Source organism: Dermochelys coriacea, chromosome 3 (genome assembly GCF_009764565.3).
Source record: "Dermochelys coriacea isolate rDerCor1 chromosome 3, rDerCor1.pri.v4, whole genome shotgun sequence".
Taxonomy (NCBI): domain Eukaryota; kingdom Metazoa; phylum Chordata; order Testudines; family Dermochelyidae; genus Dermochelys; species Dermochelys coriacea.
In genome coordinates, this window is record NC_050070.1 from 77,170,343 (window position 1) to 77,183,037 (window position 12,695).

General features: G+C 38.4%; 1 protein-coding gene across 4 annotated transcripts in view; it reads right to left on the reverse strand.

Moving 5' to 3' along the window:
• SIM1 (SIM bHLH transcription factor 1) overlaps window positions 1-12,695 on the reverse strand; it is a 58,987-nt gene that overhangs the window by 5,595 nt on the left and 40,697 nt on the right. For all 4 annotated transcript variants that reach the window (XM_038396422.2, XM_043510708.1, XM_043510707.1 and 1 more), the window contains 2 exons: window positions 9,300-9,465; window positions 1,440-1,845 (listed from right to left, as the gene is read on the reverse strand). In XM_038396422.2, coding sequence (XP_038252350.1) covers window positions 1,440-1,845; window positions 9,300-9,465 — 572 coding nt within the window. The remainder of the gene's footprint in view (window positions 1-1,439; window positions 1,846-9,299; window positions 9,466-12,695) is intronic.

A 12,695-nucleotide genomic window follows, 5' to 3' on the forward strand; every position in this document is an offset into this window, starting at 1 on the left:
TTATCTGAAGCATCTGGAATAAAAGTTAAACTAACAAACAAATCAAAACCAAGTTCTATTTTCAGCTTTCTTTGATTGTCTGTGGTAAAAAAGTAATAAATATATTTTTATCATATCTGAAAGAACTACACTATATCCATAAATAATATGTTTACATTACACCATTAGCATGATCACCAACAATTATAACATGAGAAATATATATATCTCAAAGTGTATGTCTGTAGCTACTGTGAAATCAACTCATACGTCTCAGTTCTCATATTGGGAAGAAAAAGCTAGGTGAACTCATGAATATCAGCACTAGGGAGCAGAATACAAGAAAGTGCAATAGCTTATCACAAAGAGAAAGCCACAGAACAGTACTAACCAAAGCAAATTAGAGGCCTCTATTCTTCCTTCTCTTTCTTTCAGGCTGTATTTCCTTGAATCTGCTATTTCATTTTCTCTCTCAGCATAATTTTTTCTTATTGGAATGAAACAGTACCTATTCTTTCTGAACTTATAATGCCAGATGCTAAAAGTCAATGGAGCTAGGCCAATTTACAATAGTTGAGGATTTGGCCCTATATAAAGTGCTGTCATGGGTTCTTTTGGTAATACCTAGTGCTGCAATCCAGTTCTTTTTTCAATATGCACAATTACTGCTACAATGGACTGCCACAAATAGTCTATAATTATCTCTCTCATGGCTTTTTTTTTTTGCTAATTTGTATATGAAACATCTGCAGTACAAGATAGGTTGTGATGGATAACCCTCAAAAAGTTTGGAAGTACAATTTGGTTTGGATAAGCACCTGGTATTCTGAGTGTTTATGTGAATTTTATCTAAACCTCTTGACTCTATCAAATCAAGATCAGTGTTTCTTTTGAAGTTTCCAATACTCCTTGCCTTTGCTCTGGATGGAATTACTTGGAAGAAACTCTTCCTTGAATTTTTTATCCAGCATATTTACTTCTAGTCCAAGACAGGACCAGTGGAAGGGATCAAAACTTTAAAAAGTAAAAAAGAGGGGAAAAAAGACCTCCAATCTCCAATCTTTTTCAAACTACAAAATATATTAAATTTATGTTTGGTTCTGGATAAAAGTTTGGGTTAATTCTTATTCTATCCAAACTTGCACAGCCTTCACTCAAGGTAATAAAATATGTATGCTAAGTGCACCTCTTCACATGTTTGCTAAGATTTCACTTATTATGTGTTCGTAACTAAATTTCACAGTTAAAAAAATATGAAAAACGAATTGAATATTTTATTATTTAGGATAGATCATCAAAACCCAGACTTGCACCTTTACAACTCCCCGTTCATACACATGAACCCTGACTTGAGCACACACATCAGGAGTCACATGTATACAAGTTGGGCATGTTTAAGTCAGTCCTTTGAAATTCTGCCTCTATACTGCTATACCGTCATTTCAGCAATTATCTCTTACCATGTATCCTGTGAACTGAAGTGATGTGGGGCATGCTGTTTTCATATGCTTCTCTGCTTTCAGGGGAAGTTTTTGTCAGGGGCAATGCTGAACGAGAACCCCACCAAGTATCCCTTCCAGGCTGCGGTGTGCCCAGGAAATATCTACCAGCCTCACACCTGCCTCCTTCACAGGCCTGAGTATGGAAATGTCTATCATCAGTCAACCTGGAATGGTCAAGTGCAAAACCATAGCAGAGAGAGCTGCGGTCTGAGTACTGTCTATAGGCACAGGAGACATCATGGTGTTGAGAGCTTGGCCTTTCAGCAGGTTCCATTAATTGTGGAGAGGCAGTATCAGTTAGTGGACTTCCACCCCATTGGCTCTCATGGTCAGATTCAGATCTTTCTGTGTGAAATCCAGAATACTGTAACACAAAAGGAAAGGCAGAGGCATAACTAAACCAGAACAAGACAACATAAGCAACTAGACTGGGAGAAAGGTTGCTCTTCTTCTGATGGGGACACATCTCACAGTCTTTCCCTGTACAGCATTCTGTGATGAGCCCATACCCAACAAGGCAGACATTAGAAAAGTCTGAAAACATCCCCCTCTCCCCTTTAAAAGCCCTCTTATGACATGTAAAGTCTAGCTCACCAAATTCAAACACTGATGTTCAATAGTTCAATACTTCAGCTCCCTTCTTCCATTCAAAAGCAGTTTTAAAATGGATTGAAATAACCTTTCACCCTGGACACGCGCTCATCTCCAAACCAAAATTGAACCTGTTTTGAAATTCCTATTTCATGATCCCTGTCCCTTCCACATATCTCACTTTCTTACCTGTAGTGGCAGGTCTTCTCAGAGTTTCCTTTCTCACCCTCTGCTGATGGAAAGAAAGGTTCCGGGGCACTCAGGGATTTCAAAATACTGTGGAGAAAAGCTCCAGAGTGCTCCTAAATTTTAAAGCAGTGGATCAGCAGGACCCCAAAGGGTTACACTGCCCTCCTGCATAAAAGCAAGGAAACAAACTACTGGAGACTATTCACCAGAAGAGGAGACCATTTACCAGAGCAGGGGAAGAGGGTTATCTGGTCACCCCCACCTGACAATAGTACTGAATGGTGGGGGAGGAGAGCACAACAGGCAGACAGAATCAGGACCTATCAAGGAGGAGGAAGATATATAGGGCCAGTTGGAGCAAGGCTTGTGCTTAGAGGGAGTTAAAGGTAATGCTACATTTAGGATAAGCATATGAATTTCTGGATGATTTTCTGAATAAGTAATGCTTATTACAGCTTATGTATATTTCTATTAATTTGTGCCATCAAAATATATGGATCTTTTTCTTACATCAGCTATATCCAAGATCATGGAGTTGGATTGGACCAAACATGCAACTTGCATCTCTCTAGTTCTGCATATCAATGCCACAAATTGTAAGTTTAAAAAGCAAAAAAGAGGGAAAAAAAGATCTCCATTTTTTTTCAAACTACAAAACATATTAAATTTAGGTTTGGTTCTGGATAAAAGTTTGGGTTAGTTCTTATTCAATATGCTTAAAAGAACCTGTAATTCTCAACTCCTCTCACTCCCCCTGTAAATACTCAGTAACCTTTTCTTTTGGTACAAATCAAATCTCTTTCCTAAAAACATAAGCTACCATCTCTTTCATTAAACTGAGTTGCTATGAAACTCTTCATTATCAAACAGAATCAAGGTCAATGCACTTACCAATCAAAACTACTGACCATATGTTTGACTTCAGGAAAGTTAAACCATCTGTGTAACTCCAGCAGTGGAACTATTTGGGTAGGAAGGGGGGCAGGGTTGTGTGTATGTTTTGAATTGCTTATTTCTGCAGCATTTTGAGTTATGAACTCTGTTTGCTGACAAAAAGGCTAATAAGAGTCAAACCAAGAAATGGTAGCAGCTTTGCATAATCCAATCATTTTTTGTTATTTGTTCACAAAAGAAAATTCAATGCAAAATACCTACATACAGACTTATGGGCAGAAGATATGCAAGGTAGAGTAAAGACTAACAGTCCAGTACAACCCTATTTATCTCTCAGTTTTAGGGGACACCAGACCCTTTCAGATATATAGGGTTTTAGATGAAGGTGAGGGAACAAGAGGCAACAAATTAGTCTCTTTAAAACCAGTCTGGAAAACCATCCAACATTCTGAGCCTGGGATATAGGCTTCTCGGCCTTTGTTGGCTACCCTTAGCTAGGATATAATATCATGATATTATATCTTACACTAGCTTAGATCACATAAATGGACTTCAGTTAGCTGTGAATTTTTGTTAATTGGTATAGCATTGTTAATTGCCAAACTAGTAAATAAACTCTTCTCTGCTCTTCCAAGCACAAACATCTTCAAACTTTTCTGTGACAAGGATATAGAGTTTGTTTTGAAATTTTTTCATAAAAAATTAATTGGCAAAAATACGGGTTTTCAACTAAAACAAAATTTTTAAACACAAAAATTTATTTTGGTCACTTTTTTTAAAATTTTTTCCACACAAAAATGGAAACCAATAAAATGAAAATGCTCCAGTAAAAATTTTCACTAAAAATAAAAAATGCTTTTTGGTTCAGTTTTTAGATTGCAGTTTTCAAAAACTGAAATTTTTTACCAAAAATTGAATGGTTTCAGTGTTTTATTTTAAAAAAAGATACCTTTTTGAAAAAAAAACATGATTTCATGTGAAAAATAATTGGCATTAAACTGGTTGGGAATTTTTTGTCAAAATGAATTTCCAATGGAAAACTGAAATTTTCCATAGGAAGGGGCAGTGGGGGCATCAGGTTTCCAAACCACTACTCCCATGAGGCAATGCTCCACAATAGGAAAATGCAGTTTAATGATGTACTGACTAGAAATGAAGTGTTTTGACATTCCCAGATCAGAATGTTTCATTTCAATCAAAAATGTCAAAATGTTACATTTCAATATTTCCGAATAGCAATTTTTCAGAATTCCTGTTCTAAAAAAGTTTTTGAAATTTCAACTTTTCATTCCAATTTGGGATAACAACAAAATGTTGAAATGTTAGAATTTCTCACAGGAAAATTCCAAATTTTGCTGAGCTTTCATGGGCATTTTTTTCTCCTGGCTCTATTATGCAGCTATATTGCTACCAACATGGAAAGAGTTTTTGTCACTAATGATATATTTAGGTTGCAGTGACAATTTGTTTGACTTCTGTGGGGATCTTCTTCACATAGGTAAAAATAAGAGTGAATTCAACAGGTCTCACACACTTATCTCACAGAGCAGGGAACATTCCAAAGGGCACATATCCAATGTGTCAGAAATGCACCAGGTAATGGTGATATAACCATGTAACCAAAAACAGCAAGACTTTGTACTTGATGTAAAAGGTGGTTATCTGAGATCTGATCTGGTGCAGCTGCTAGGCCCTGGGCCAAATTAAATTAACACAATGAGTTGTTTGTGGCCCACATGGTCTAGAAAGCCTGCCTGTATATGACAGCATATCCTCGGTCCACAGCACAGGCAGACATAACCTAAAACATTTTCTTTTAAAGCTTCTCCACTAGGCGTTGTCAAGCTGTCTCTACTGCTGTCTTCCCACCCTTATGTCTTCTGGGAACATGATGTTCACAGGTGGGGATCACTTATGTGGGTAAATGTGACTTTCCTCAGTGGTAGTTGGAGTAGGGTTGAAAAGCAGCAGCTCCAAGCTCTGCTGAAACAGAAATGAAAATGGCACCTCTCAAATTAGAATTAGGCTCAATTAGCCCAAGTGATGAAAGGGCACAGAAAACTGAATTTGGTTTCAATAGCAATCTGGCCAATCAGAAGCAGTGAAACCATTGTTTTCTGTAAAGAAACTGCTCCTGCATAATTGAAAGTGTTCTGCTTTGTTCATTTTTCTCCGTGTCTGCTCTCAGGCAGTACTTTTTAGACATGTGGCTTGTCTAATCAAATTAGGAGATAAAGGTTGGGACAAGATGAAGGACTTCTTTGGCCTGAGGCAACACCTGAAATCAATCACACCTTCCAAAGCTAAAAATATAGTTGGCAGAAAAGGAACAACTATGAATTCAAATGATCTATTTCAGACCATTTCCAGTCCTCCAATGGCTTCCTGCTGGGCTGCCAACTCCTGACAGACTGACCTGGCACTTCCAGACACTGGAGCTGTCTTCCAAAGTAGTAGTTCAGTGTGCCAGCCTGATGAGAAGTGATCAGAGGATTAGCATCGACCCAGCAAGGGATCATTTGGACTCACTGGTGCTCCTTTTATCCCAGGAGAATTTTCGGGAGGGTTTTATTTTGGGGGGTAGAAAGAGGAAGAAATCAATCCTCCCATGGCTATCTAAAGCTTAGTTTAAGAGAGGCCATAAAAATGTATTAGGCTACAATATTTTTGTCACTTTCCCCCACCAGACACACACCTGACCTCTCATTCCATAATACTGAATACAAGTGTCTCGCTGGCCTCAGCCCCCATCCTTCCATAGATAGCAACAGCAGCCAGCTTCACACACAATGCCAGATGTTCATGTGATGGATGTTACAGTTACCTAATTTCCTGGCAGCCTGCTCAGGTTTTTATCATTATAAACTGTTAAATATATAGTGAAATCCTCTCAGAGTGGAGTCCTCTTTTCCATGAAAAACTTTCACTAGATGCGGTGTTAGCAGCTTTTCCTCTTGATTTGTGTCTTAGCCATGAGAAAAAACATCACAGATGCGGGCTGCATTGTACTAAGAACATATGCATGCTTTTAAATCACTTTTATCTTACTTTTTACTAATGTAACCCTGAAATGTAAAATATGTTCTTTTTGTATTCACTATTATAGGCAGAACAGATGGTGAAAGGCTTAGATTAAAGTAATACAGCATGTCCATTAAAATAACCCCCACTGCTGGTGATTCTTCACCAGATCAGGAGTTATGTTTACTATAAAAAAGGGTTTTGCTTTGCTGTTTGGAATACATTGGTAGTTGCCAAAGCTTTAGGCTACAGCAAGAAACAGTAAACAAATAAGAGATTGTCTAGCAGGGGCCCAATCCTAATGTCCTTACATAGCCCTTTAAAACAGTGGGTGATTTGGCTGAGTGAGAATGAGTAAGGGCTGCAGAACAAATCCTGACCATTCCTTTTAGTGTACGTAGAGCAAAATTGGCATCAACATCAATTGCATTGCAACTTAACTACTTATAGGGTAGTGTTATTGCTACAGTAAAAAAAGTATATGGTCCAATAATTACTAAAAACCCAACAGCTATTGAATATAGTCTTCGCCAAAGAGAACTAAGGAAGAGGTTTAGATGAAGCAATAAAGGCTGATCAAAATCTGACCATAAAATGTTTCCATCAGAGGCTGAGAACTTTCAACTTTTCCTTTAAATGATCATTACTAATGGAAGATTAAACTCCAAAGCAATTGTTCAGACGATCACAATTAAAATGTTTTGCCAATCTTGTTGCTATTTCCTGTGTACAGAATAAATGAGGCCCAGGGCTAGCTCTTTGGGATATAGAATAAATGAGGTCCAGAGCTAGATTTTGGGAGAACCCAAATAGATTTATAGTAATGGGGCAGAAGAGGAGGAAAGGGACATCCTTTAGCCAACTCAGTCATTCCTTTCTGTAACAACCCCATCAGTTTCTTATCCCTTCTCCTGTATTTAATCAGGCTTCACAAGCAGAGGACTGATCAATGCATTCAGACAGCAGCAACCCCACAATCACATAATGAATATTGGTCTGCCCTTCTCCCATCCTGAGGCAGGCTTTGCAGGTCCCTGTTCTGCTATAGTCAATTTGAATTAAACAAATTCTGACAAGAATTGCAATTTGACAAAGTCACTTTTAGTGAAAGAGATTCTAGTAGAAGGATTCTGCTCTGCAAATACCCTAGTCCACCTTATTCAGCAGTAATATGAGGTTTGAGAAAAAAGTTAACACTGTGTTAAGCGAGCTGAGCTCCTCTCCTCCTGCCCAAGTAATGACCATGCAACTGAGATTTATTAAAATCTGTTTTTCTTACAGTCCACTTCTCACGTAGCTGCCCTAGTGGTACACAGCTGACAAAGGAGTAGATTCTCAGGCATCGCTCAGTAAAGCATATTTTTCCCAGTTTTTCTTCTAAGAGCAAGGAAACAAGGCAAAAAAAAAGAAAAGTACACACATTTAAAAACCATCAGAATACCCACTGACAGCTGGGTAACCCCAAGGGATCTCCATGTCCAATGGCACTAATTTTAGTAAGAATCCCCCCCCCCAAAAAAAACAGGCTCTGTATGTGAGCCAAAACCCTTACTGTCATTTTATAACCATGCTTTTGAATCACTCTCCAATTCTCCATAACTGAGTGACAGATTATGTGGGCTGGAAACTGATGGGCACAGGCAATACCACCTGCTGCAAGCTCTTTACAACAGCTTAGGTTGGTCTTTCAACAGTTTATTCAGTGACTGGAAGTGATGAGGTACAGACAAGCTGCCACCATTGCTTGTGGTGGGGTGCTATAATATACAGTACGACTGTTTTTCAATAAATTGACAACAAGCACTGTTGCCGCTTTATGTATGACAAAACCTCTGGTTTTACTACCATTTTAACTGGTGATAAGGATGTAAATTGAATTGGAGACTAGCCATTCAGGCGATAACCACTACTAAATTAAGGCCCAAATGCATGAGGGTTGCTAAAGGTGCTAGCAAACGAAAAATTTTCAAAACTGGCTTCACAAAGTTAGGAGTCTGAGTTCATCCTGAGGTGCCCAAATAAGTATCCCCATTATCAAAAGTGCTTGATACCCAGCAGCTCTCACTGCAGTAAGTTAAAACTGCTGGGTCCTTTTGAACTTTTGAAAAACAGGCCACTTATTTAAGCACCATAGTATGAACTCGGGATCCTCACTTTAAGAACCCAGTTTTGCAAATATTGGTCTTACAGGGGAATCATATCAAGAGGTAACACTATGAGCCAAGTATCCAACTGGATTCCTTACAGGCATCCACAGCTATCTGACTGTGAACGCTTACTCATGCAAGTATCTCCACTTGGGGCACTTGAGTAAGGCCCACAGGACTGGGCTCAATGTTTGGTAGCCACAATAGTTTGTATGCTCAACAAACCATACATTCCTGATCAAATATGGGGTTCTGTGCAGCCAAAGAGTTGTATGGACAAATTTTTGCAAACCCGTCTTTGGAGAGCCATTGGAAAATTGACCCCACACAATAGTCAGGAGATTTTTTTAAAATGTAAGCCTGAATATGAAAAAAAGGGAATTAAAGTCTATTGAAACCTAACACCATGTGCCTGTGTTTTCTTTTTCCATTCACAACTTTGAGCCTGAAGGAACATTCTTCCTCCAGTTCACCAAGCCACATCATCCTAACCCTTCCCAGAAACTCATTTCTTTTAGCAAACATTTCACCACTAGTCTCCACTCATGTGCTTCCTACTGCCTTTCCTTCTCCTGATAATTATAGGGCTAGAAAAATAGTTTAAGAAAAAATAGGATCATACCATAACTGGATTATTCAAACGGGCACAACTCAAAGTCCCCAGATACCAAACAACAAAAATGCTACACCAAGAGCTTTTTCAACTCTCCAGTTGTCACTCCCCTATGAAATCCCCACCATATATTATAGATGATGATTTATTGATGCTGCACCATACTGTACATGGTATTTTACAGACATTTAACAACACATCCCTGCCCTCAAGATCTTATGGTCTAAGGACCCCATTCTGCCACCCTTTACTCATATTGAGGAGTACTTTCCTCAGCCCATTCTAATTTCTTGCTTGAAAGTCAGCTAAAATCAAGTTATGCAGTAAAGAAATACATAAAATATGTTGTTCAAAGACAGCTACCTGTGGATATGGTGATGTCCTTGATTTTGACTTTGTGCTTGAGAGCCGTGATTTGCTTCCCTTTCTATTGTCCGTTATGGTTGGAGTTGAATTTGCGTATGAGAATGATGGCTTGGTTGCTGTCACTTGATCCAGGGAGAGCTGTAGCCCTTTATATTCGGTATCCCTATTAAAGGCAGAAATAGAAGACATGAACTCACTCCATATCTTAATCAGACCCGTTTTCCTGTCTGATGGGGGATGGAAACAATTAGCATCTCGGGTGGGGACATCCAGGACAACTGTATAGCTTTAGTTTTTCTCTACAATCTGTACAATTAGAAAAGCCTAAAAATGAAACTAATGTCTCATTCTATTATACAGAGAAATAGTGGACTCAGAAGTAGAGCTGGTCAGAGAAACTTTGACAGAACCATATTCCATTGGAATATATGGTTCCTTTGAAATCAAAATGCTTAATAAGATTGGTTGGTTGGTTCCAGAATTTCATTTTGGAAGGAAAACAGGATAAAAGTTCTGCCAGTGTCAAAACAGACTGTTTTGACATTTTTGAAACAAAATATTTCAATCACCCCAAAATGAATTTTTTTTCTGGAATTTTCCTTCACAGAGCATTTCAAAAATTTCAGGTTTCACTCAGATTCAGAGCCAAAAAAATCTTCACAAAACGGAACTCCTGTCTTTCGCACACATTACTCAAAAGATGTGCAGATAAGTAACAAACGCTGTGCTATGCAGTTATCAGAGAACAAAATTGACAGAAGGGGCCAGATTCTCCAAAATTGAATGGTCACACATACACCCTGTCAAAGCTGTTCCTTTGCTCAAAGTGAATGTTAAAATACACTTGTTTAATGTTTCATGATAAAATCATTCAGAACACTATGTTATTGGGAAGGAGGGAAGGGGAATCCTCCACTCCAAAAAATATGCATATTTCTCTGTCTACCTAGAAGCTGGCAGTAGCTATGGTGGCACACATTTAAAAAACGACTTTCCTATGACTATTTCATGACTCTAAAAAAAATGTCTACACAAAAGTGTCCCTGTTTTTTTATTTTGAAAATATGGTTACCTTATACACCTCATTCTCCCCATCTTGGGGCTCCACTTTCTTCAGTAATACAAAGCAGTGATGATGGGGACTTTTGAAAATATTACAAGGCAGTGAGTTTGTAGCTATGCAGCTAAAGGGGTGTGGATGGTGGGTTTTTTTTTTAAACTGATACATATACAACTACCAGTGACAGAACAGTAAATCAAGGGATTTGTAAATATTATTTTGGCAATCTCTGAATTTAGACTTCTGTGATTTGTGAGATCATATCATTCATTATTCCCAAGTATTCAGGCAATTGATGAATATTTGTGAACATGTTTGCAAATCTTGAAACTTTCACAAAATATCCATCCAAAAATTTACTATTTATTATTCCCCTGTTTAAAGATCTTCAGTAATCCAATCAGGGAGAATTTAAAAAAAAATACCATAAAATTTAAATGACCAGTTCACAAAGTCAGAAGGTTATGCACTCAAACTTTTTAGCCAATAGTGTATACAAATACATTCTAAGAAAATCAGCAATAGTTCATACTGATTTGCTCACCAAAATGGGATAAATTCTTAGGATAGAATTATGTCCTTGATCTATGTGACTCTGTGAGGAGAATAGGAAGTGAGCAGCCCCCATCTCTCTGCATGATCGCATAGAACCTACTCTGATCATGTCTTGTGGAGAAGGAAGAAAGTAAGAAGCTGCATTCCTCATCCTGCCTCCCACAAACCAGCAGGGAAGTGGGAGGAGCCATGGCTCATCCTCTCCTTTGTGCCAGTCAACCGAGCAAGAGGACGACAGGGGAGGAATTGTGACTCACAATTCTTTTCTGGGGCAATGCCGTTGCACATTACTTCATACTCAGGACTGAATCTAAAGGTTCAGTCTAGCCCTTAATGAAAACTATTATTAACAAATCATTCAACAATCTCTACCTACCGTATCCTGAACCATAATCATACATACATTGATGTAAGCCATGCCAGTTAAAAATATACATGAACTATGCCCCAGCCTCTGCATCTCTCTGCTTAGTACAATGAAACTCTTTCAAATAAATACCATGGCTGCAGGGACAAACCTGATAAACGACTGAAAGCTTCCAGATATTCAAATGATTAAATATAATGAATCTCTGAATAGCTACACAAATAAACCTGTTGAACAGACAAATTAATTTATGGTCAATACATCTGTTTCCAAACTAAAACTTGTTTGTACCAGGTAATCAACAAACCTGTTAGTAGAACAGATTTCCTATTGAAGGCCTCGTCTCTCTGACAAGAAACATACCGTACAGTATAAATAAGCCACTGTAATTAGAGCAGTAGCTGGGTACAGTATCTCCCGTTTACAACAGACAAATGTTTCCACAGTGTATAATTAATGTTTTGTAATGCTTAGCTATTTCTTTGAGGAATTCATTTCTCCAAACATTGGCTGTAATAGAGATGGGCCTGTGCCATATTTGGATCTGTGTTTCAAATACCCCAAATATTGAGAATGGTTGGATCCAGGATTTTGGTTTGGCTTATTAGAGAAGTAAAGCCCAGCAACAAAATTTGGAGCTCTGTTTTTATCCTCATTAATTTTCGGAGTGTTTGGATTCAGGGTTGTGGTGCAAGCCTATCTCTACGCACAAGGCATCTGTTTCTGCACAGTTGAGTGCTACCAATTTTCTCTTCAATTGTATGAAAGGTCAAATGCAATATTAAAGTGAAGGATGCTAACATTCTGTAGCTAGTCTTTACGTTTAATTATTAAAACATCCCAATGTATTGTCAATGGTCTTCAAAAAATGTTCATAACTTCCAACTCTGACCCAACATCTTTCCAGTAGCAACAAGACAACAGGGAAAATTAATATTAGGACAAAACTAAGGAGACAAGATGTTCACAACTTTACTGATAAGCACCAGGGTTGTTTTCTTAGTGTCTCTGTCTCCTGCTCCCCCAGTATCTATATGATTTAAATGGCTAATACAACTTCTTTGGCTATCCACTCCTCCTACTACAACCTAGCCCTCTTAGCTCCATGTCCACTCTGGAACAGAAGCCTTCACAGGAATGCAATGTACCCCTTCATTATAACAAAGAAGAAGATAAAAGGAGATGGGACGAAATGGCCCCCCGCCACTACTTGCATCACAATCCACTACTCCAATACCATCCTTTGTCAGCTGCACCTGTTTAAGGACCAACATTTAAATCTTCTAAGCTACAGTGCAGGACAACATTGCCAGGCCCTCAGGATCTGGGGAATTGTAACACCAGCACCTTCAAATGACCTTGAATTGCAATACCCTACCCCTTCCCTAATCTCCACTATCACTGGGTTGAG